This window comes from Manis pentadactyla, chromosome 4 (assembly GCF_030020395.1).
Source record: "Manis pentadactyla isolate mManPen7 chromosome 4, mManPen7.hap1, whole genome shotgun sequence".
NCBI classification, from domain to species: domain Eukaryota; kingdom Metazoa; phylum Chordata; class Mammalia; order Pholidota; family Manidae; genus Manis; species Manis pentadactyla.
In genome coordinates, this window is record NC_080022.1 from 36,279,555 (window position 1) to 36,306,405 (window position 26,851).

At 36.6% G+C, this 26,851-nt stretch overlaps 1 protein-coding gene across 20 annotated transcripts in view; it reads left to right on the top strand.

The window, feature by feature from the left end:
• The window catches only part of MAST2 (microtubule associated serine/threonine kinase 2), a 352,010-nt gene that overhangs the window by 273,268 nt on the left and 51,891 nt on the right, over positions 1-26,851 (top strand). For all 20 annotated transcript variants that reach the window (XM_036893065.2, XM_036893061.2, XM_036893059.2 and 17 more), the window contains one exon: positions 17,309-17,400. In XM_036893065.2, the coding sequence (XP_036748960.2) occupies positions 17,309-17,400 (92 nt within the window). The remainder of the gene's footprint in view (positions 1-17,308; positions 17,401-26,851) is intronic.

The following is a 26,851-nucleotide window of genomic DNA, read 5'->3' on the forward strand; positions in this document are numbered from 1 at the left end:
TTACAGGTATGCTTTGGTTAGGTAACTATATTCCTATTATGGTAATGTGTGTGCACAATTTAATTAGTCGTTTAAAACCTATCCATGCTGAAGTAACTCTACAAGAAGATATGTCAAAGAAATAATCAATCTTCCCAGGTTTTCTTCTGCCTGCTACTTCTGTAGCTGTTCTTCTTCCTACCTAATCACAACCTTTAAATAGAACTCGTGCCACATGTCGAATTTACCGAGTATCATAATTCTTCCAAGTGGTAAAGACACCTCAAGACAAATGCTGGGCATAGAAGCCACAGGGCATAAATATGCAAAGAAGTAAAAAGCTAACCTTTTCAAACGATAAGGCTTCTCTCTCACTTACCAACTTAACATTTCCCTGTATGGCCCCGGAAGGTGACTGGTTAGCCAGAGACGGGTAAGATTCCTCAAGGGAGGAACAACCTAAGACAGGCACAGTCGCAGGGGGCCATCTGGTGAGAAAATGGGGAGCAGCAGAGGTGAGGCTTAGAACCTCCCCCCTCATGTTCTGAGAGAAATCTTCTGCATACATGGATGTTTATTGCCCTCGTCTAGCGCGGATTAACACATAGTCTACAGGCACACACCTGATCATCTACATTTGCTCTCTTACAACACTAAACTCTGTTTTCTACCTTTATCTCGTATCTACCTACCACTTCAGCATTTTATTAAAAATAATAATAATAGAGAAATGTGGTATCCACATATAAATCAGGTTTAAAAATCAAATGAATATTCGTATTTGAACTGACTGTGTATAGTTCATAATGCATTAACAAAACCGAAAGCTTCTGTGATGACTGCCCTTGTACTGTTCACCATGTAACTTATTCACTATGTAAGAATTTGTACTCCATGTAAGAATTTGTTCATTATGCATCAGAAGATTGGAGACTGACGAAAATTGGGCTTGGGGTGGATTAATGATTGTGCATTGAGTATTGACCCCCCTATACAGAGATTTGTTGTGGTTAACAACTATTTGATCAATAAATATGAGAGATGCCCTCACAAAAAAAAAAAAAAAAAAGAAAAAGAAAACAAAATCTCTGATTCATAAAGATACATGCACTGCTATGTTTATTGCTGCATTATTTACAACAGCCAAGATATGGAAGCAGCCAATGTATCTATCAATAGATCAATGGATAAAGAAGAGGCAGTGCATATATACAGTAGAATATTATTTGGTCATAAAAAAGAAAGAAACCCTACCATTTGTGACAACAAGGATGGACCTAGAGGGTATTACACTAAGTAAAATAAGTCAGGCAGAGAAAGACAAATACCATGTAATTTACTTATATGTGGAATCTAAGAACAAAACAAAACAAAAGAACAAAACAACAGTAGACTCACAGACACTGAGAAGTGACTGGTGGTTACCATGGGGAAGAGGATGGGGGTGGGGGTAGAATAGGTAAAGGGGCTAAAGACGCACAAAATCTCAATCATAATAAATTAGTCACAGGGATGAAAGTACAGCATAGAGAATATAGTCAATAGTTCTGTAACATCTTTCTTTATTGACAGTAACTACACTAGTTGGGGTGAAGCTTTAATAATGTATATAACTGTTGAATCACTACGTTGTATACTTGAAATCAATATAATTATATATATATATATTTCAAGTATAATAATAATGTATATCAACTATATATCAATAAAAAATAAATAAATAAATAACCATAGATATTGAAACTCAATCAATTAGGCAAACTCTCGCCTTAATATAATCAAAAAGAGAATTAGTGTAAATACAGTACTAAGGAACCTACTCAAAGATACATAGACTGTGTGAATGAATGGAATGGCTACATAAGCCTATTTCCTGGACCCTATTTGACACCACAGTACAGGGGTCAGATGTCACACTTACAGCTAATAAGAAAATATTGCAATATAATGAGCGTCCTCATGAACCACAGATACTTCATAACAGTCTAGTCCACTGTCCTGGTCATTCTTCTACATGAACTTCTTGCAAGCACTTAGATTAGGAAGAACATACCTCTTTCAAAAATAATTAGCAATCCAAAATGAAATCTGTACAAAAATACTGTAACAAATTAATATCCAGGATATATAAAGAACCCCTCTAGGTCAAGAACAACAAAGAACACCAGATTTTAAAATGAGCAAACAACTTGAATAGACATTTCTCCAAAGATACATGAATGGTCAACAAGCACATGGAAAGTTGTTTATCATCACTAATCATTAGGGAAATGCAAGTAAAAACTACAAGAGACCACTTTATACTTGTTAGGATGGCTACCAGTAACAACAAGAAGAACAACAAAAAATAGCAAATGCTAGCTAGGATGTGAAGAAATTGGAACCCTTATTAAGCATTGCTGGTGAGAATATACTATGGTGCATTGTAAACTATGCATTGGTACTACAGCCACTGGGGAAAAACAGTATGGTGGTTCTTCAAAAAATTAAACAGAAAATTACTGTATGATCTAGCATTTCCATAAAAGAACTAAAAGCAGGCACTCACAGATAACTGTACATGCATGTTCACAGCAGCATTATTCACAACAGTCAAAAGGCAGAAGCTACCCAAGTTCCATCGACACATCAACGGGTAAACAAAATGTGTTATATAATGGAATATTATTCCGCCTAAAAAAGGAAGGAAATTGTGATACATGCTATAACATGGATGAACCTTGAAAACATTACACTAAGTGAAATAAGTCAGTCACAAAAGAACGAATCTTTTATGACTCATTTATATGAGGTACCTAAAGTAGTCAAATTCAGAAAGAAAGAAACTAGAATGGTAGTTGCCAGAGGCTGGAAAGAAAGGGATGGGGAGTTAGTGTTTAATGGGTACAGAGTTTCAGTTTGGGAAGATGAAAATATTCTGGAAATGGATAGAGGCGATGGGTCTGCAATAATGTGAATATACTTAATGCTACAAAAGTGTACACTTAAAAACAGTTAAAGTGGCAAAGTTTATGTTCTGTACATTTAACTACAATTAAAAATAATTTAAAAACACAAAAATAATTTAAGAAATTGAAGGAAAGGGAAAAAGCAAAAGGATTATACACTATAGGATCTATCTCATGTAAACTTGGTTTAAAATCAATTATTATACCATATTAACAGAATAAAGAACAAAAACTGCAGGGTCATCTCCATACATACTGAAAACATATTTAACAAAGGTCCAACACACATTCATAATAAAAATTCTCAATAAACTAGGAATAGTTAAGGGAACATCCTCAACCTGGTAAAGGGCATCTATAAAACCCTACAACTAACAAATATTTAATGGTGAAAGATTGAATGCTTTCTTCCGTAAGAGAAGGAACAAGGCAAGCATGTCTGCTTTTGCCACTTCTATTCAACATTGTACTGGAGGTTCTTGCCGGTGTAATAAGGAAAAAAAACATATAAAAGCATCTGCATTGGAAAGGAAGAAGTAAAACTGTTATTACTGACAGACAAAATGATACTGTTTGTGGAAATTCCCAAGGAATTAAAAAAAAACTTACTAAAACTAATTAACAAGTTTGGCAAGATCTTAGGTTACATGAATATTTAAAAACCAATTCTATTTCTACATACTAACAACAATCAGAAAATGAAATTAAGAAGACAATTTCACTCTCAATAGTATTAAAACAAATAAAACACTTGGAAATAAATTTAAGAAGTGTAAAACTTGTACACTGAAAACTACAAAATACTGCTAAAAGGAAATTAAAGAGTTCAATAAATTGAGACATTCTATGTTCATGAACTGGAAGACTCAATATTGTCCAGGTGACAAGTCTCCCCTAAAATGATCTATAAATTCAAACAATCCTTGTCAAAATTCCAGGAGGCTCTTTTGTAGAAATTGAGAAGCTATTCCTCAAATTTATATGGAAACTCAAAGCAACCAAAACAGACCAAACAATTTTGGGGGAAAAAAAAAAGTTGAAAGAATCTGAAAACTACTTGATTTTAAACTTAGTCAAAAGCCACATTATTCAAAACAGCATGGCATGGAATTAGCACTAAGACAGACATATAAATTAACAGAATAGAAATGAGAGTACAAAAGTAAACCATTAACACACACTTATGGTCAACTGATTTGAAGTGATTTTGCCAACACAACAGCGGAAGGCTAGCCTTGCTAACACAGAGTTGGAAAAATGGACAGTCACGGCAGTTATCAAAGGGGAAGAGTGAGGGAGGGAAATGGGATTGAGGGGTATTATGATTAGTACACATGGTGTGGGGGGGTCATGTAACTCTGGTGTCTTACTACACTAATGGACAGTGACTTCAATGGGGTATGGGGGAGACTTGATAATATGGGTGAATGTAGTAACCAAAATGTTTTTCATGTGAAACCTTCATAAGAGTGTGTATCAATGATACCTTATTAATTAAAAAATTAAACAGAAACAAACACATTAAAAAAGAAAAAAATAGAAACAGCATTTGACCTTTACCTCACACCGTACACAAAAATTTACTCAGATGGATCATACACCTAAATTAAGAGCAAAAAACATAAAACTTCTAGAAGAAAACGGAGAAGAAAATCTTTATAACCTTGGGTTAGGGAAATAGTTATTAGATACAATACCAAAAGCATGATCCAAAAAAAGAAAAAAATTAAAACTTTTGTACTTCAAAGACTCCATCAAAGAAAATGGAAACACAAAGCATAGACGAGAAAATATTTGCAAATCTTTGATCTGATAAAAGATATCTAAAATACATAAGAACTCAAAATTCAGTAGAAAGACAAGAAGACAAATGAATTTTTTTAATGCACAAAATATTTGAATTAACAGTCCACAAAAATGGTATACAATGGCTGATAATAACATGGTAAGAGGCTCAGATCATTGGTTATTAGGGAAATGCAAATTAAAACCAAAATGAGGTACCATTACATACTACTAGGATGGCTATAATCATTTCTATAGAATATCTAGTGTTGGTGAGGATGTAGAAAAATGATCCCTCAAATATTGCTGGTGGAAGTACAAAATGATACAGTCACTGCAGAAAACAGCTTGGAGGTTTTTAAAGTTAAGCATGAACTTAACATACAACACAATTTCATCCCTAGGACTCTACCCTAGAGAAATGAAACATATGTCCACATAATGATGTGCATGCAAATCTTTATAGCAACATTTACTCATAACAGTCCCAAACTGGAAACAATCCAAATGTCCTTCAACTGGTGACTGGACTAACAAAATGTGGTCTATCCATAAAAAGAAACATTATTCAGCAATAAAAAAGAATGACTGATATGTGCTACAATATGATAAAACCTCAAAAACATTATTCTAAAAGAAAGAAGCCAGAAACAAAGAACTACAAAGATATATGAGTCAATTCATATGAAATGTTGAGAAATGGTAAACTTATACAGCTAAAATCAGATCAGTGGTTGCCTAAGAATGAAAAAAAGAGTAAGGTTAACTAACTGCAAATAGGCACAAGGAAACTTTTTCGGGTTGTGTAGTAATTCTAACTTTAGATTATGGTGATGGTTGCATAAATTTGTAAAATTAGTAAAAACGATTGGATAACTTAAGGATTTTATAATATGTAAATTATATCTCAAACTTTAAAAAAATTACGCAGACACCTGAAGCTGCATCTGATAGACTTAGTTAACTTAAGAATCTTCTCTCCTCCCTGTCCTTCCTGATTAGTTCAGTCTAGAAGCCATTAGATGATGATGATTGCCGAATGGATGGGATTTGGGGGAAGGCACCTGGCATGATATGTCAGAGATTGATGGGGGTAAGGAGGTTGTTTGCTTTCAAAGAACACTGGTATCAGTTTGGCAAGGTATGCTGGAGACCCAACAAGGTGAAGAGGGCATATATATAGGATATCAGTAATTGCAAAGGGAGAAATGACCATGTAAGTGAGTATATCAAGGATAATGGGAGTCAGGTTTCTCACTATCAAAGAAAGAGGTTACAAACAGGAAAATGGAAAAAAAAAAATTTGTATGAACTGGAATTAGAGGTATCAATATGAGCTTATAGTTTTCAATATTTGGAGATAGAAAAATAAAAAAAGATACACTGCTAGTTACATGTATCATTCCCTAAGAACAGTGAGCCCAAATATTAGCAACCACATTTACCATCCATACCTTGGTTTTTATTTTATTATATTTTTAAGGAAGTACACAAAGTAAAATGCACAAATAGCATACAGCTTGATGAATTCTGACATGTATATACACTCACATAACCACCACTGAGATAAAAATAGCAAACATTCTAACCAATTTTTTCCCCTTCACCTATTTCACCTATCCCCCCACTGTCCTCCCTGTGGCAGCCACCAGTCTGCTCTCTTTGTCTATGATCTAGTTCTGTTTGGTTTGTCTTGTTTTTTTAGGTTCCACATAAAAGTGAAATCATATGGTATTTGTCTAACTTAATTCATGTAGCATAATAGCCTCTAGGTCCATCTACATTATCAGAAATAATAATATTTCCTTCTTTTTATGGCTGAGTAATATTCCATGTATGTATGTGCCACATCTTTATCCACCCATCTATTGATGTACAGTTAAGTTTCTTCCATATTTTGGCAATTGTAAATAATAATACCATAAACAAAGGAGGGAATTTATCTTTGTCATTAAGTGATTTTGTTTTCTTGGGTAAATTCTCAGAAGTGGAATTATGAATCAGTCATATGTTATTTCTATTTCTATTTTTTGAGAACCCTCCAGACTGCCTTCCATAGTGGCTGCATGAATTTACATTCTCACCTGCAGTGTATGAGGGTTCTGTTTTCTCTACATCCTCACCAACACTTGCTATTCCTTGTCTTGCTGATATTAACCATTCTGGCTGGTGTGAGGTGATATCTCATTGTGGTTTTGATTTGCATTTCCCTGATGATTAGTGATGTTGAGCATCTTTTCATGTGTCTGTTGGCCATCTGTATGTCTTCTTCAAAAAAAGTCTATTCTGTCCTCTGCCCCCTTTTTTGGTAGAATTATTTGCTTTTTGGCATTGAGTTGTATGAGTTCTTTATGTATTTTGGATGTTAGCCTCTTGTCAGATAAATCATTTGTAAATATATTTTCCCATTTAGTAGGCTCCCTTCTCATTTTGTTGATGGTTTCCTTTGCTGCTCAGAAGCTTTTTTAAGTTTGATACAATTCTGCTTGTATATTTCTGCTTTTGTTCCCCTTGCCTGGGGAGACATATCAAAAAAAAATTAGTAATGCAAATGTTCATGAGTTTACTGCATATCTTGGCTTTTAAAAATATCATTCTTGGTGGGAATGTAAATTAGTTCAACCATTGTGGAAAGCAGTATGGAGGTTCCTCAAAAAGCTCAAAATAGAAATACCACTTGACCCAGGAATTCCACTTCTAGGAATTTACCCTAAGAATGCAGCAGCCCAGTTTGAAAAAGACAGATGCACCCCTATGTTTATCGCAGCACTATTTACAATAGCCAAGAAATGGAAGCAACCTAAGTGTCCATCAGTAGATGAATGGATAAAGAAGAGGTGGTACATATACACAATGGAATATTATTCAGCCATAAAAAGAAGAAAAATCCTACCATTTGCAACAACATGGATGGAGCTAGAGGGTATTATGCTCAGTGAAATAAGCCAGGTGGAGAAAGACAAGCACCAAATGATTTTTTCACTCATCTGTGGAGTATAAGAACAAAGAAAAACTGAAGGAACAAAACAGCAGCAGAATCACAGAACCCAAGAATGGACTAACAGTTACCAAAGGGAAAGGGACTGGGGAAGGATGGGTGGGAAGGGAGGGATATGGGCAGGGAAAAAGAAAGGTGGTATTAAGATTAGCATGTATAATGTGGGTGGGGTGCCATGGGGAGGGCTGTTCAACACAGAGAAGACAAGTAGTGATTCTATAGAATCTTACTATGCTGATGGACAGTGACTGTAATGGGGTTTGTGAGGGGGACTTGGTGAAGGGGGGAGCCTAGTAAACATAATGTTCCTCATGTAATTGTAGAGTAATGTTACCAAAATAAAAATAAATAAAAAGCACTGAATTATATACTTTAAAAGGTTGAATTCTATGGTCTATGCATTATATCTGCATAAAATTAGTGATTAAAATATAAAGCAACCACAGAGAAAGAAAAAATAACTATCGAGGACAACAATCCTAAGAGCGAGCTTCTTCTGGACAGGAATAGCAGGAACCATAAAACAATGGATAATATCGTTAAGGTACTGAGGAAAAAAATTACTCCCAAGAAGAAGTTGTAGAATTCTATATCTGCTTAATTATCATTGGAAGTCATTGAACAAAATAAAGACATTTTGAGACAAGCACTAAAATTGAGGTTATTAACATCAGAGTCTCAGTGAAATATTTGCTAAGAAAAGGAGAAAGGTGTGAGATGCAAGAGGAAATGCTGAGCAGTGAAATTGGAAAATGAATGAGAATCTAAGCAAGCAGTCATTATACAAAACAATAATAATTATTAATTTGGCAATATAAAAGCAGGATAGACCTAAAATACTAGACCAGATAACCTAAATTGGAATGGGGTACCGGGGAATTGGGAGTTAAAAAACTTTTAATTTTGTTTAGAAGGAGGTTTGACACGCTTGCTAATTTAGTTTTTCTTTATATAAGAGTATCTGTTAAAAGTTTAATAATAATTACTTTTTTTTTTATAGAAAATAAAGCAGAGAGTGTAATTTCAAACCAGGGGAGCAGTGGTTAAAAATTACTTGATTAATCCAAGGAGAGCTGGATTAGGAGAGTATTATATGCAGGGAAGTTGGGAATGTGTCATTTGAGTAAAGCCTTAAAAGAGGTAAGGGATTTTTGCCATTGTATAGCTGGGGGAAGGACATTCCAGGGAGAGGGAACAATTAGTGCAGTGGTTCTTGTAGTTAGGTATTTCTGAGCGAAATCAGCAGCCTTTGGAAGGTTTTGCGCAGATGAGTGAAATCACCTGATTTATGCTTGAAAAGGATCACTGTGGCTGCCCATGTTGAGAACAGACTGGGAATAGGAAACAAGAGTAAACCAGAGAGAATGGTTAGGAGGCTGTTGAAATAAACCACGCAAAAGATAAAGATAAAGAATGGATTTATCTTCAAGCAGTGCCCTTTATTGACTGAGAGAACATGTATTTTCTCTCATTTTATCTCCTTAATCTTTACAGGGACATCATCCTTGTTGTTACTCGGAAATAACATCTGGAAGTGCTTGACCTTAAAGGCCCCAGATTTTTCTCTTATTGATCACAATGCACCAGAAGTGGCCTTTTCCTCATTATAAATTCTGAAAGTAGCCAATTGGTAGCCGTTTACTGAGCACTCAGTTTTCTAGGGATTGGGAGATTGAAGAGGCCTAAGGGATGTGCACCGATACATCCTACTCTATACCCTGTATTGCTTCAGACTGGGAAACAGACTTCCTAAATACAGTTGTGCAGTTCCTGCAGGGGATGAGATTTTGCTGGTGAGAGGAGTTTTTGAAGGCTGGAATCTCTCCAAATATGGCCAAAATTAAGCAGCATCAGAGACCGTGCAGCATGCTATAGTCTTTGCTGCCATAAGCCCCTCAATGTCCATGGTGAAGCGTGTAGGAGGATGAACTGCTGGGCCTATCTCTGAGCGACTAAGTCACTTTGATGGTATTGGGCAGGAATCTGGTTTAACCCAGTCCTAACAGCTCAATGGTCTTCTAAATTACCTCCTATCAGCTGAGAGTTAGTGTGGCTGATTCTGTAAACATCTAGTACTTTCAACTCACTGGGATGAAAGAATTAAGACTTCCCCTTTATCTTTTAGGATCCTGGGGAAATGGCCAGAGCCTGTTGAAATTGAAGAATTAGGCAGTTTCGTGTTTTAGATCTCAGCTGAGTCATGGCATCTGTACCAGGGTGTCTGATCTTTTTTCCCCTGGAAGCTGTTGCAGATCTGCCAAGTGAGATTATGTGTACTTTCATTAAAAAGACATGCAGCCCGGAAAGACGATCTTTAGTGTTTTGGATTTTATTTTCAATTTTAAATAAGATCATGGCAAATGAGATTAAAATCAGTTATCTGTCCTTGCAGTTTCAAACGATCTTCATTTTCATACATAAGGAGTTTAGGCATAATGGTTTCATGCACCGTACATGCCAGGTGTACAAATATCCCCTCTTTTATTTTCATGCTTGCAATAAATCATATTCATCCATTCATTCATTTAACAGATATTTATTGATAGTCTACAATGTAGATAGTCTATCAGTAGTCTACCATGTAGACCATTCATTCATTTGACAAATATTTATTGATAGTCTACCATGTCTCAGGCAGTGTTCTAGGTTTTGAGGGATACAGCAGTACACAAAGCATGCAGTAGCCCCTGGCCTCACAGAACTTGGATTCTAACAGGAAGAGAGACAACAAACAAAATGAATATGCAAAATATATAGTGTGTTAGATAGTGGTAAGTGCTACTGAGAAAAATATATCAGGGAAGGGGAATAGAGAATGTGGGAGGGGGCTACAATTTTAAATAGAATAATCGGGGAAAATACACTTAGAAGATTGTAGTTGAGCCAAGACCCAAAGAAGGGGAAGGAGAGAGCCATGAAGCTGGCTGTGGGAAACATAAGCAGGGGAAATGTCCTTTGTAAAGGCCTGACAGTGGTATACTTGGCATGTTCTGAGGAAAGTGAGGAGGGCCCATGGGGCTGGAGGAGAACGAGTAGGAGGAAAAGAGGTAATGAACATCCAGTCCCTGTACAGCCTTATAGGCCGTTGTAACAACCTGAACTTTTACTCTCAGTGAGATAGGGAGAATGAATTTTAAGCAAAAGAGTGACTTTGGTATTACTTACATTAAAAACCTTTTTTACAGCTTTATTGATGTATGATTAAATTACAATAGACTATACATGTTTAAAATGTACAGTTTGACTAGTTTTGATATATGTATACATCTGTGAAACCATTAGCAGAGTCAAGATAATGAATTATCTATAACTTCCCCAAATTTCCTCATGCCTCTCTGTTTTCCCTCCCCTGCCTCTTGCTGGGCAACCACTAGCCCGCTGTCTATCACTATAGTTAGTGTTTTCTTAAATTTTATGTAAATGAATTGTTCACTATGTGTTCTTTTATGTCTGGCTTCTTTCAGCATAATTAATTTAATATTCATCCATTGTATGAGTCAGTAGATGATTCCTGTTTATTGCTGAGTAGTTGTCCGTTGAATGAATTTATTACTTGTTTATAATTCGTCTGTCAGTGAACATTTGAGGTGGTTTCTAGTTTTTGCCTGTCATAAACAATAAGCAGCATCTAGTTAGGTCCTGCTCTTTTGTCCAATTTGACAGTCTCTGTCTCAATTCAGTATGCATTTAGAACATTTATATTTTATGTGATTATTGGTATAATGGGTTTAAACAAATTGTCTTGCTAATTGTTGTCTCTTTTGCCTGACTACTTGTTCTTCTTTTTTTCTTTTTCGTTTTCTTGCCTTCTTTTGGATTGTTTTTTATAACTCTGTTTTATTTCCTTTGTTGGCTTATTAACTATGCTTCTTTGTTTTTCTTTATTAGCAGTTGCATTATGGTTTGTAATATAAAATTTGAACTTGTCACAGTTTTACCTTCAAGTAATATTACAGCACTTCACATCTGATGTGGCAGCCTCACCAAAGTATACTTCCATTCTTCCCTCCCAGCTTTGGTACTATGGCAGCCCTACATTTTAGATCTACATATGTTATAAACCGCACAGTAAATCATATTTCCTTTAAAACTCAATTATCCTTTAAGGGGATTTTTTAAATAAAGACAAGTGATGTATATGTACCCACTTTACCATTTCTGATGTTTTTCTTTCTTTTGTATAGATCCAGATTTCTGTCTAGTATCATGTTCCTTCCCTCTGCCTTAAAGACTTTATTTAACATTTATTGTAGTGCAGGCCTGTTGGTGATGAATTATTTCAGCTTTTGTATATCTGGGAAATATTTTGATTACCTTTTTGAAAGATATTTTCACTTGGTATTGAATTCTAGGCTCAGTACTTTATTTCTTCACTACCTTCTGGCTTGCGTCTTTTTCCAAAGGAAGTCTGTTGTTATCTTTGTTCTGTGTGTTATGTAATTTTTATCTCTGGCTGCTCTCAAGATTTTTTCTTTATCACTGGTTTTAAATAATTTTATTATGATATGCTTTGGTGTACTTTATGTTTCTTGTGCTTGGAGTTCATTGAGCTTCTTGGAATGGTGTGTTTACATATAATTATCAAGTTTTAAACATTTTCAGTAACTATTTCTTCAAGTAATTCCTCCCTTTCGGCGACACAAGTTACACACTTGTCTGCTTGAAGTTGTCCTGCAGTTCACTGTTGCTCTTTCCATTTAAAATTTTTCTTTTTCTCTGTTTCATTTTCCATAGTTGCCATTGCTATATCTGGGTTAATCAGTCATTTCTTCTGTAGTGCCTCATCTTCTGTTAATGCCATTCAGTTTAATTTTCATATGAGACTCTCTTAATCTCTAGGTTTTTTTCTTAATAACCTCCATAATTTCTCCTTAACATGCTCATACTTTATTGTGCCTTTTGAAAATATAGAATATAGTTATAGTAATGATTTTAATGCTCTCTTCCACTAATTCTATCATCTGTGTCATCTCTGGGTCTATTGCAACCCACCCCCTGACTGCTCATTATAGGTCATATTTTTCTGTTTTCTTCCATGCCTGATAATTTTTTTATTACATACAAAACACTGAATTTGGCCTTGTTGTATGCTGGATCTTTTTTTATTCCTTTCAGTATTTTTGAGCTTTGTTCTGGGATGCAGTTAAGTTACTTGGAAACAGTTTGATCTTTTTGAGGATTGCTTCGTTAGGTGCGACCAGAGTAACATTTGGGACTAATTATTTTCTTACTGCTGTCCCATGAATTACCAGGTTTTTCCCCTCTGGCTGGTGGGAACACAACTGTTCCTGACTCTGCATGGGCACCAAAGAGTGTTACACTTGCTCCTTTTCTTGGGTATTTCCCTCAACTCAGGGAGACCCCAAGCTATGTGCAGGTCACCTCCTCCCTGTGCTGTTGGTGGAAAGTCTTTCAAATAGTAATCTCAGGCAGTCATAGGACTCACCTTGCTCGTTTCCCTTCTCCTAGTGATCACTGTCCTGCATTGTTTGTTTTCCCATGTCTGAAAATTGTTTCATTCTTTTGTCTGGTTTACTTTTTGTATAAGGTGGAAAGGTAAATCTGTTTTTTGTTACTCCCATCATAGTTGAAAGTGGAATTCTTTTCTGATTTATATTTTAAAGGGTGTTTGTTGAGAATAGATTATAGGGAGACAAGAGTAGAAGCAGCAACACCAGTGAGGAAGCTTTTCAGTTCAATATGAGATATGGTGGCTTGGTCCAAGGTGGTACTGGTCAAAGAAGTGAGAAATGATCATGTTTTGGACATACTTTGATGTTAAAACCAACAAGACTTACGATGGATTGATATATAAAAGGACAATTTGTATTGTCTTCATTGTATATTTGAATAACACCAAAGCATGAGAATTTATGAGACTTAGCTCAAGGTCAAACAGCCAATCTCAAACTCAGATCTTCTCACTCCAAAGCTCTGTTTCTTTCTACTATAACTGCACTGATACTAAGACAGTGAGTAGTATAAGCCACAAGGGCTAAAGGAGTTCAGAGAAAGGAGAGATATTTTCCTGCTTAAAAGAATGAAGGAGAATTCACCAAAAACTTCATTTGAGCTCATGCTTCCTAAAGAATGGGTAGAATTGGTTAAGTCAAGAAAGGAGGACATACCTGTTGAGGGAAGAAGTGTGAGCAGAAGTACAGAAGTCTTTGAGTTATCTTTCTATTCAGGATTCCCTCAGTCTGTGTCAGCTTTCCAAGGGTCAGGGTACTTTCATATGTACATTCTATAAAACTCCTCATGTTCAAAATAAACTCATGAAGGACTTAGAGTTTCTTTTCTTAAGAATACTTATATCTTATTTGCCTTTGGATAAGGACTGAATAAACACAGATACATTTCTTTTTAAGAAAACCCTAAAGACAAAACCTTACATAAGAACCTTAACTAAGAAAAAATAGATTATTTACAGAAGGATTAATTTGAATGGCCATGGTAAGGAGCTTGAATTATGTTCCAAATGCTGTGGGAAGCTATTGGGAGTTTTTTAGATGGAATTCCCATGCTCTCATATATGTTTTCTTAAAATATTGCTCTGGCTGATGGGTGAAGAATAGATTGATGAGCGTAGAGGGATGGGCAGGAAGAATCAAAGTGGAGAGGAGCATTCAGAAATCTTTATTATAGACTTGAACTAGGGTACTAGTAGTTATGGAGGTACTGAACATTATTTAGACTCTGGGTATATTTTAAAGGTGTGTAATTCACAGAATTTACTGGTTGTTTTGGATATGGGTGTGAACAAAAGAACATTAAAAATGATTCATAGGTTTTTGCTTGAGCATCTGGGTAAATGGTAGTGTTGTGTAATAAGACAGATACAATTTAGAGAAGAGTTGCAGGTTTTAGAGGGAAACTTAGGAGCTCTTTTTTGGAAATGTTAAGTTTGAGATGCTGCTTTAAGACATTAGGTGGATATGTCAAGTAGGCATTTGGATATATGAATCTTGCACTCAGAAGAGAAAGCACAGAGTTAGCAATAAAGAGCTGGGTATCCTCAGCACCATAAATTTAAAGCTATGAAACTGGTGGGGGCAGGTGTGGAATTATGTAGGGAGTGAATGTAGGAAAAAAACTTTCAGTTATGAGCCCCAGAGTACTAAATGATTTAGAGATGAGGAAGAGAAGGAACCAGCAGGGGAAATGAAAACCAGTAGCTAGTGAGATAGGAGGTAAACCAGGAAAACATTATGTCCTAGAAACTAAATAAATGTCAAGAAGAGTTACATAGATATTTGGTTGAACAAAAGGAGCAAAACACAAAAAAATACATAGTGTGTAATTCTACTTATGGAAAATCAAGCAAGACACAATTAATATATGGTGATAGAAGAAAGTGGTTGGGGGACAGGGGGTGGACTGGAAAGGGGTACATGGGAACTTTCTGGAGTAATACAATTATTCTGTTTGTTTTGGATGTTGCTAGATGGATGTATAAGTTGTCAAGGTTCATTGCACAGGACATTTAAGATCTGTATATTTTATTGAATGTAAATTATAGCCCAATTTTAAAAAATAGCAAGTTACAACTGTCAGATGATGTTGCAAGTTTCCATAAGATGAGGACCAAGAATTGACAGTTTTCATTGGAGACCTTGATAACAGTGGTTTCAATGGCAAGATGCGAGTGACTGTCTAGAGTGGGCTAAAGAGAGAGTAAGAAATGGGGTGTGAAGGTGACAAATACAGAATCCCTACATGGAATATTTCCTTAATGGGAGCAAAGCAAAAGGCGAGTCAGGAGAAGTCTATGGAAGTTTGTATTTTTTTAAGATGACAGCGTGTTTTTATGATGATAATGATCCAGTAGGAAGTAGAAATTCATAGCACAGGAGAGGGAGGGAAGTGCAGGCACAGACTTCCTGAATAGGGGAGTCAGGGGTGTTGACTTTGAAAAGAGCTTGGCCTTTCCTTCTGCTATTGCAGATGGGAAAGTAGAATATACATGTGCAGATTTAAACTAATAGGTTTTTGTAGGAGGAATATGTAGTGCTTTTTCTTGTGTTGTTTCTTTTTACCCCCAGTTAAATAAAAAGCAAAGTCAGCAGATTTGGGGAAGGAAGTGCTGGGGGTTTGGGAAGAAGATGTGAATTAGTTGTCTGGGAGAGAGCAAGTGAGCACATTACCTAGGTAAAAGTAGTATTGTTGACAAGACATGCTTGACATTTATCATCATACATATTAAGAGACATCAGCCAGCATGATTTTGGATTTTTCTTCAGTCACCTTTAGCCACCCAGGTACAATCGCAAAATAGATGAAAAGTTAGGATTCCACCAGGACTGTGGTGTTCTGGGGGATAGTAAGGTTTCAGTTAGAGCTAGAATTCAAAGTGAATGTTTAGAAAAGAAGCTAAGGATATAGGGAATTTGCTGATGACAGACTGAGTTCAGGGAGGCAGAGTAAGCTTTTTTTTTTTAATATCAAGGCAGGGAGGAAGACTTGTCAAATTAGAGAATGGGAAGGTTGGATGTTTATGGTGACTGAGGTAATGAGGGGTGTGAGACGTGATTTGCTTAGTCCCAATGGTTTCTTAGGTGCTTATCATTTATAATCATAATCTTGTTCTTGATATTGATCTCAGCCCTTCCTGTGTTTTCTCATCACATTTCCAGTAGTCTACAGAGTCTGGTTGCAGCCTATTGCCATGACTTCTATAACCTACTTTTCCTATCATTCTCCGCTCCTGCCATCCACTCGACTTCTTTGTGGTTTCCTGAACATTCTCTGCCTTTCTCTTTCTCTCTCTTTCTCTTTCTTCCTATCATTGTTCACTCCAGTTTGAGGACAAACTTTCTCTTGTTGCTTTCTGCTTCTCTAGCACCTAGAACAGTGCCTGGTACATAGTAGATACTCAGTAAATATTTGGATGACTAATTGGCATGCTTCCCTAATGCCTTTAAAAGATGGGTTGACTTTCAAACAAAGGTATTTTCCAGTAGCAGGTGTAGTATGAAATGGCTTTTCATCATGATTTGGTTTTCTCCAACCACAAGAAAAAGCCTCAGGCATCAACATGTAGTATAGAGACAGCTTCATAGACAGAACCCAGGCTTGTTCTGAAATTTAGGGTGAAATGAAAATATTAGTTAATTCATTGATTAAGCAGTTTTAAAAAATAAATTTTGTAGACTAACAGTTTCGTTTCATTTTTTATGTCAAGAACATTAATTTTTATGAAGTATGAGAATATTTATGACTTGCATTTTTTTTTAAAGTCAGATTTGCAATGGTCATTCTTCATTAGATACTGTTTAAGACAGGATTGTTATCTTTAAGAAGCTCCTTGTGTTTGCTTGGGAGGCAAAACCTAAAAATTGGAAAAGGGAAATTGCAATGGCAGTACAAGATAAAAGTAAAGACACTGACAAAAAGTAAAGAAAGTGACAGTGACAAAAGTCATTCCAAGGTGAAACACAGTGAATTGTGAAATCTCAACTGGTAAAGCAGTTACTGACCCCAATGCAGTTTAATACTGCTAAGCCCATAGAATGAGGTCACTCTTGTTCCTCAATAGTCATCGAGTTCTCTGAGCCCATGGTGCAACCTGTTATAATTGACATTTGTGTTTTCATTACAGTTGTAGGACAACTAACCGCAAGAGTTTGATTGTGACTTCTAGCACATCACCTACACTACCACGGCCGCACTCACCACTCCATGGTCACACAGGTGAGTGCCTGAAGGTTAAGAAAGGTGGAATGAAAGAGTGGCCACATGCCAAGTATCTTTTTTTTTTATTATTGAAGTATAGTTGATATACATTATTATATTGGTTTCAGGTGTACAAAATAGTGATTTGACAATTACATACATTACTAAATACCATGGTAAGTTTAGCTACCATCTGTCAACATACAATGATTTTACAGTATTATTGACTATAATCCCTATGCTGTACTTTCACCCCATGATTGAATTATTTTACAATTGGAAATTTGACCTCTTTATCTCCTTCACCTGTTTGGCCTATTCCCCCACACCCTTCTCCTATTGCAACCACCAGTTCTCTGTATTTATGAGTCTGTTTCTGTTTTGTTCTTTCAGATTCTACATGTAAGTGAAATCATAGGGTACTTGTCTTTCTCTCACTTTTCTTAAGAGATGTCCAGTTTCTTTTCTACCTCTCACTTTGGGCAGTTCAACTGACAGTTTACACTGTCAGTTCACTTAGCAGACGGAAGCGTACAGGGCATGCTTGGAAATGTGTTCAGTCTGTTTTTGACTCTTAGTTGTTTCTTGCCTTGACCTGTCAGCATTTCTTTTGATCCTGAACATGTATCTTAGGGCCAAGTATGTATTCTGGGTCCACAGCCTTTATTCTAGTGTGTTGAGAGTGTGTTATTGGCTCCAGTCATCTGGGGCCATGTGATGAGGGCTCTGTGAACATTTTGTCCTACCAGGCCCCAAGGATCAGGGCTCACAGAGACAGCTTTCTGCCTCATGGATTGCTGTTACTTTACCTCCATTGGGATAGGAGTCAACAAAAGTGAGAGGAATATTTGTTTCATGTTGACATTGATCTCACATATTGAAGTTGAAACAAATGATCTCATTCAGACTCTGCTCCTTCTGGAATATGGACTCTACAGAGAGTATAAGGTCTGATTTACTTGTCTCCCACTGAGGAATATGTAAAAATTGTGAGGAAGAAGACCTCATTTGAGTTAGCCATGTATTTTGGTCTAGACATGTTTTCTCTCAGGGAGACAGATGAGGGGACTCGGCTCTGTTGAAAGGGCTGCACTATTCATTGCCCCACTGTTCACAGTGGGAGTTTCAGACCTAGGAGTAATGGAAATGGAGCAGGCTTGAAACCGTAGGAAACTGTTGAGAGCTTGCGGCCTGGATTTGGTGAACCATGAGGCTTGTCTGTCCTGGGGCAATAAAAGAGTACCAGATCAGTGAAACAGTCTGGCATCAAGCTGAACAAAACAGATCTGTCCACTTGAGTTTGTCTCCTTGCTCACAGTTTACTGTATTTTTGGAGGGAGAAAGTGAGAGTGCATGTGCACTAATTGCTTGAGCCCCCCCTGAATCAGGTGATTCTGAAATTGATCTTTGTGCTTGGGAGAAGGGTCTCACTTTAATGGGCTCTATTTAAGGGTCTCACTCAGATCCAGCTCTTGAGTGTCCTCATATCCCTTTTCCAGGAATCAGTAAAACTCAGATACTAACTCTCATTAGAAGCACCACCACAAGCATGGGAGGACCTGGGGAATTGGAGACATACTTGATTTTTAAAGCAGAGCTCTCATTGTGCCTCAGTTACTTTACCCCCAAAATTGACTGGGTTATGCATTAGCTTAGATAGCACATTTTGCCCTGGAACTTTGTAAAAACTCAGCATATACCTGACCTGGTCTTTTCATCATACAGCAATAAATTTAGCATGTCTAGACCTTGTACATAGTCTCAGAACTGTAATGTGAGTATAGGGCAGTAATTCACTGGCTGTTCTTCTCTGAGCTGATTATCTTTATTTAGATTCCTGGCTGTTAGAGTTTAGGACTAAATCTTCCATACTCAAGTGGCTTTGATTGAGAATATCATCTGGCCTTTTCAGCCTGCCTAAATCTGTGAACTCTGGCTTTGAGTTAACATGCGTAACATGCTTAGTACCCCATAAATGTTAGCTATCATCACCATCTCTCCCCAAATAACTGAGGAAAATCCAGGCAGGCCTTAGATCGAGGAAGGAAGAATTGACTTAAAAGCCCAACAGATGACTATAGACTGTATTTACACAGATGTTGAGAAAGGCAGCACTGGCTGTTCATTACAGATCAAACTTCACATTAAATTATATCTCAAATTCTGATACATGGGTCCATAGGGTGTTCTAAGACTCTTTAACTTTAAAGTTGAGAATCTGTTGAATAATATAAGGCCTGTTGACTTGAAAGTAGGTCCATTTGTTCCATATAGTTCAGTTCATTTATTAAATATCTACTACACATACACACACACACTATATTTATATAACAAATACTAAATATCTTACTATCTTAACTGGTGTGAGGTGATACCTCATTGTGGTTTTAATTTGCATTTCCCTGATGATTAGCGATGTGGAGCATCTTTTCATGTGCCTGTTGGCCATCTCTTTTTCTTTTCTGGAGAAGTGTCTGTTCAGGTCCTCCACCCATTTTTTTAATTGGGTTATTTGTTTTTTTGGTGTTGAGGCATATGAGTTCTTTATATATTTTGGATGTTAACTTCTTATCAGATAAATTGTTTATGAATATATTCTCCCATACTGTAGAATGCCTTTTTATTCTGCTTGTTGGTGTCCTTTGCTGTACAGAAGCTTTTTAGTTTGATATAGTCCCATTTGTTCATTTTTGCTTTGGTTTTCCTTGCCCAAGGAGATATATTCAGAAAAAAGTTGCTCATGTTTATATTCAAGAGATTTTTGCCTGTTTTCTTCTAAGAGTTTTATGGTTTCATGACTTACATTCAGGTCTTTGACCCATTTTGAGTTTACTTTTGTGTATAGAGTTAGACAATAATCCAGTTTCATTCTCTTACATGTAGTTGTCCAGTTTTGCCAACACCAGTTGTTGAAGAGGCTGTCTTTTTCCCATTTTATATTCATGGCTGCTTTATCATATATTAATTAGCCATATATGTGTGGGTTTATATCTCAGCTCTCTATTCTGTTCCATTGATCTATGGGTCTGTTCTTGTGCCAGTACCAAATTGTTTTGATCACTGTGGCTTTGTAGTAGAGCTTGAAGTCAGGGAGTGTAATCCCCCCAGCTTTGTTCTTCTTTCTCAGGATTGCTTTGGCTGTTCAGGGTCTTTTGTGGTTCCATATAATTTTAGAACTGTTTGTTCTAGTTCATTGAAGAATGCTGTTGGTATTTTGATAGGGATAGTATTGAATCTGTAGATAGCTTTAGACAGGATGGCCATTTTGACAATATTAATTCTTCCTATCCATGAGCACAGGATGTATTTCCATTTACTGGTATCTAGTTTCTCTCATGAGTGTCTTACAGTTTTCAGAGTAAAGGTCTTTCACCTCCTTAGTTATATTTGTTCCTAGGTATTTTATTCTTTTTGATGCAGTTGTAAATGGAATTGTTTTCCTGATTTCTCTTTCTGCTAATTTGTAGTTAGTGTATAGGAATGCAACAGATTTCTGTGTATTAATTTTGTATCCTGCAACTTTGCTGAATTCCTTTATTAGTTCTGATAGTTTTTTGGTGGAGTCTTCAAGGTTTTCTATGTATAATATCATGTCATCTGCAAACAGTGACAGTTTAACTTCTTCCTTACCAGTTTGAATGCCTTTTATCTCTTTGTGTTGTCTGATTCCTGTGGCTAGGACCTCCAATACTATGTTGAATAAAAGTGTTGAGAGTGGGCATCCTTGCCTTGTTCCTGATCTCACAGGAAAGCTTTCAGTGTTTTGCTATTAAGTATGATGTTGGCTGTGAGTTTATCATACATGGCCTTCATTATGTTGAGGCATGTACCCTCTATACTCATTTTGTTAAAAAGAGTTTTTATCATGAATGGATGTTGAATTTTGTCAAATGCTTTTTCAGCAGCTATTGAGATGATCATGTGATTTTTGTCCTTTTTGTTGATATATGATATTGATTGATTTATGATATTGTACCATCCTTGCATCCCTGGGATAAATCCCACATGGTCATGATGGATGATCTTTTTGATGTATTTTGAATTCGGTTTTCTACTATTTTCTTGAGTATTTTTGCATCTGTGTTCATCAGGGATATTTGTAATTTTCTCTTTTTGTGGTGTCTTTGGCCTTGGTATCAGAGTGATATTGGCCTCGTAGAATGAGTTTGGAAGTATTTCTTCCTCTTTTACTTCTTGGAATACTTTAAGAAGGATGGGTATTAGCTCTTCTTTAAATGTTTGGTAAAATTCAGCTGTAAAGTCATCTGGGACAGGAATTCTGTTCTTAGACATTTTGTTTTATTACCAGTTCAATTTCACTACTGGTAATTGGTCTGCTCAGATTTTCTGTTTCTTCCTGGGTCAGTCTTGGAAGGTTGTATTTTTTAGAAAATTGTCCATTTCTTCTAGGTTTTCAAATTTGTTGGCATGTAATTTTTCATAATATTCTCTAATAATTCTTTGTAGTTCTGTGGCATCTGTTGGATTATTCCTTTTTTGTTTCTGATTCTGTTTATGCCTGTACACTCTTTTCTTTTCTGGGTAAGTCTAGCTATGCATTTATCTATTTTGTTTATTTTCTCAAAAGAGCCAGCTCCTGGTTTCATTGATTCTTTCTACTGTTTCATTCTCATTTTTATTTATTTCTCCTGTGATCTTTGCTATGTCCCACCTTTTACTGACTTTGGGCATCATTTGTTCTTCTTTTTCTAGTTTCTTTAGTTGTGAGTCTAGACTGTTTATTTTGGATTGTTCTTGTTTCTTAAGCTAAGCATGTGTTGCTATGTACTTTCCTCCTAGAACTGCCTTTGCTGCATCCCACAGGGTTTGGGCTGTTGACTTGTTGTTTTCATTTGTCTCCATATGTTGCTTGATCTCTGTTTTAATTTGGTCTTTGATCCACTGATTATTTAGGAACATGTTGTTAAGCCTCCATGTGTTTGTAGGCCTTTTGGTTTTCTTTGTGTAATTTACTTCTAGTTTCATACCATTATGGTCTGAGAAGCTGCTTGATAGAATTTCAATCTTTTTAAATTTATTGACTCTTTTTGTTGCTAGTATGTGATCTCTTCTGGAAAATGTTCCGTGTACACCTGAGAAGAATGTATATCCTTCTACTTTTGGGTGGAATTTTCTGTAGATATCTGTTAGGTCCATCTGTTCTAATGTATTGTCCAGTGCCTCTGTTCCCTTCTTATTTTCTATCTAGTTAATCTGTCTATTGGTATGACTGGTGTGTTAAAGTCTGCTAAAATGAATGTGTTACAATCTATTTTCCCCTTTAATTCTGTTAGTATTTGTTTCACATACTTCGGTGCTCCTATGTTGGGTGTATAGGGGTATATCCTCTTGTTGGACAGATCCCTTTGTCATTATGCAATGTCCTTCTTTGACTTTTGTTATTTCTTTCTTTTGAAGTCTATTTTGTCTACTATAAGTAATGCTACTCCTGCTTTTTTCTCCCTATTATATACATGAAATATCTTTTTCCATCCCTTCACTTTTAGTCTATTTATGAGTCTCTTGAAGGCAACATACAAATGGTCTTGTTTATTTTTCCATTCTACTACTCTGTGTCTTCTGATTAGTGCATTCAGTCCATTTACATTTAAGGTAATTATTGATAGATATGTTCTTATTGCCATTTTATTAATTGTTTTCTGCTGTTTTTATGGCTCTTCTCTGTACCTTTCTTTGTCTTTTATACTCTTGTCTTGTTATTTAATGGTTTTCTTTGGTGTTGTAGTTGGATTTCTCTTACTGATTTTTTGTATATCTATTTTAGGCTTTAGGTTTGTGGTTACCATATGGTTCAAGGCTATCTTCCTGACTATATAACTATATTAAGTTGATGAATGCTCTATTTCAAACACAATCTAAAAGTACTTTTTTCTTCTTCTTCCTCCTCCACACTTAATGCATTAGATGTCGTAATCTGTACTTTTTGTGTATCCCTTGATTGATTTTGTGTATAATTTGTTTTACTACCTTTGTTTTATTTTTGTTCTTACTTGTTAAGTAATTGATCTACTACTTTTACTACAGGTTTGTTTTCATTAGTTAATACTATTTAGCCTTAGGAACATTTCCATCTGTGGCCCTCCCTTTAACATATCCTGTAATGCTGGTTTAGTTATAAATTCTTTGAGCCTTTGTTTATCTGGAAATTGTTTAATCCCTGCTTCAAATTTGAATGATAATCTTGCTGGATAGAGGATTATTGGTTCAAAGTCCTTCTGTTTCAATGCAGTAAATATTTCATGTGACTCCTTTCTGACCTGTAAAGTTTCTGCTGAGAAGTCTGCTGATAACCTGATGGGCATTCCCTTATAAGTAATCTTTTTTCTCTGTCTGGCTGCTTTCAGTAATCTCTCCTTATCCTTAATCTTTGCCATTTTGATTATTATATGTCTTGGTGTTGTCTTCTTGGGGTTCCTTTTGATAGGGGCTCTCTGAACTTCCATGGCCTTGAGTGTCTATTTCCTTCCCAAGATTCTGGAAATTTTCAACAATTATTTCTTCAAAGAGACTTTCTATCCCTTTGTCTCTCTCTTGTCTTCTGATACCCCTCTTCTGAAAATACTGTTTCATTTGGATTGGTCACACAGCTCTCTTACCATTCTTTCATGCCTAGAGGTCCTTTTTTCTCTCTGTTCCTCAACTTTGTTGTTTTCCTATTCTTTAATTTCCATCTCACTGATTGTCTCCTCTACTGGCAGCAATCTATTGTTCATTTCCTCCTTTGTATGTTTCATTTCAGTTACTGTATTCTTCAGCTCTGTGTGGCTCTTTTTCAGCTCATATATCTCTTTGTTGAAGTCTTCCCTGAGATCTTCAATACTTTTCCACAGATCAGTGAGCATATTTATGACTTTTACCCTGAAATCTTCACCAAGAAGATTGGTATTCACCATTTCATTTAGCTCTCTTTCTGGTGTCTTATCCTGTACTTTTTTTGGGAACATATTCCTCTGCCTCCTCATTTTTCAGGGTTTCTCTATTTTTTTTCTTTGTTTTAGATGGGCCTGCTATGCTTCCTGGTCTAGCAAGTAATGATTTTGTGAAGAAGGCATCCTATGGTGCCCAGAAGCTCAAGACTCTTTCCTCTCCAGGGCCTGGTTCTTGTTGCTCTGGAGCCCCAGTTGCTGTTTGTGGGCAATGGGCAAGGGCTGTCTTTCTGTCTGTCTGCCTGCTGGCAGTGGTTTTTCTCAGTCCACTGCAGCCAACAGTTTGCCTCAGTCAGCAATTTGTGATCAGAGCAGTGGCTTCTGGGATTGTTGTGGGCAGACTCCCCTCTGCCTGCCCTGCAGGGATGGTGGGACTGTAGGGTTAATAGGTGGCCGGGGCAGTTGCCCAGCTCTGGGGCAGGGTGGGCACCTAGCAGGGACTTGGCTGGAAGGGAGGAAGGAGCTCTATAGGCACCTCCCTAGTTGGGCTGAGCAGGGCTGAGAAAGCTGGAAAAGCCTCCTTCTGCCTGCTAGGCAGCAGAGTCTAATGCTGCTGGACTGAGTGGGCTGGCATGCAGGTGGTGGGCAGGGAAGCACTTGGGGTTGAGCCACCAGCAGGGAGGATGGAGTGTCTGGGGCTCCTGAGAGTGCCAGACCTTTTAGGCCAAGGGAGGGCTAGGGAGGTATTGTTCACTTGCCCGTTCTCCTGCAAGGATAGTTCCATCCAACCCTCATCCCTGTAGTACCCCTCCCACTCCTGGCAAGTCTTTCAAATTACCACCTCTGTGTTGGATCTCAGCGGAAACAGTGGAATGTATCTGTCTTCCACAAGCAGCTGGAGTCTCAGCCTCCCAGAGTGTTCCAGTTGTCCCTGGCGTCCAGCCCTGCTAATCACCAGAACCCAATGCAATGTGGACTCTTGCTCCCAGAGCAGATCTCCAGGGTCAGGTTTGCAGAGTTCCTGAGCACCTATCCCCTACCTGCTCCTTTCCCTTTCCTCTTGCCTATGGGCTGAAATGGGGAAGGATTTGGGTCCCAATTAATTGTAGCTCTGTCACTTTACCCTTCTCTGTGTGGCTATCTCTTCTTCCCCAGGTGTAGGTGGCCTATTCTGTAGTTCAGGTCATTTTCTGGGTTAGTTGTCTTTTCTGAAGTTGCTTCCTTGGTGTGTGTGTGTGGGAAGAAGTTTCTGCCTTGCTTTCCTACTCCACTATCCTTTTTTCAAAAAAACGAGCATTGACCCCTTTATCATGTGATGTCCCTCCTTATCCCAATAATTTTTTCTACTCTGATGTCCACTGCTTTGTCTGAATTTAATATAGCTATTCCCATTCTTTTCATTGATGTTAGCATGATGTATCTTCCTCTGTCCATTTAATTTCAACCTATATATGTAGCTTTATATTTAAAATGACTTTTAAACAAAATATGGTTGCATCTTGTTTTTTCCTTCACTGTGACAATTGCTATCTTTTAACTGAAGTATTTACACCTTTGACATTTAAGGTGATTATTGATATAGTTGGATTAATATCTACCATATTTGTTAGTTTTCCATTTTTTGCTTGTACTCTTTGTTTTTATTTTTGTCTTCTCGTTTTCTCCCTTGTGGCTTTAACTAAGCATTTTGTATGATTCCATTTTCTTTCCTTTTTTAGTGTATTGTAGTTTTTAAGTGTTTGTTCTAGAGCTTGCAATATACATTTACAACTAATCCAAATTCACTTTCAAATAACACTCTACCACTTCACAGGTAGTACAAATACCTTCTAACAAAAGAATCCTGATTCCTCCTTCCTGTCCTTTGTATCATTGCAGGCATTCATTTCATTTATACATAAGCATACATGACACATGGGTGCATAATAATACATTGTTGCTATTATTTTGAACAAACTGTTATCTGTTAGATCAAATAAGAATATGAAAAATCAGATTTAATTTTACCTTCATTAATGTAGATCTGATTGATCACATTTTGCTTCTCAGAATTTTTAACATTTTTAATAAGGCAGATCTACTGGCAACAAATTCCCTCCATTTTTGTTTGTCTGAGAAAGTCTGTTTCTCCCTCACTTTTGAAGGATAATTTTGCAGGGCACCAGAAATTTAGGTTGGTATATTTTAAATAATAAATTTAATTTCTATAATAGATACAGGCCTATTTGGGTAATCTATTTCTTTCTGAATAAACTTTGGTAGTTTGTGTTTTTAAGAAAATTTTCAGTCTCATAAATTGTCAAATTAATTAATATGCAGTTGTTCATAGGATTGCCTTTTCTTCTGATCTTTAGAACCTGTAAGCTGTCACCTCTCTCATTCCTGACGTTGGTAATTTCTGCCTTCTTTTCTTTTTCCTGAACAGTCTATCTATAGTTCATTAATCTAAAAAAATCAGTGTATGGTTTTGTTAATTTTCTCTGCTGTTTTTCTGTGGTTTTTAAATTAATTTCTTCTGTGTTTTTTGTGATTTCCTTTACCTGGGTTTCATTTGCTCTTCTTTTTCTAATTTCTTAAGCTAG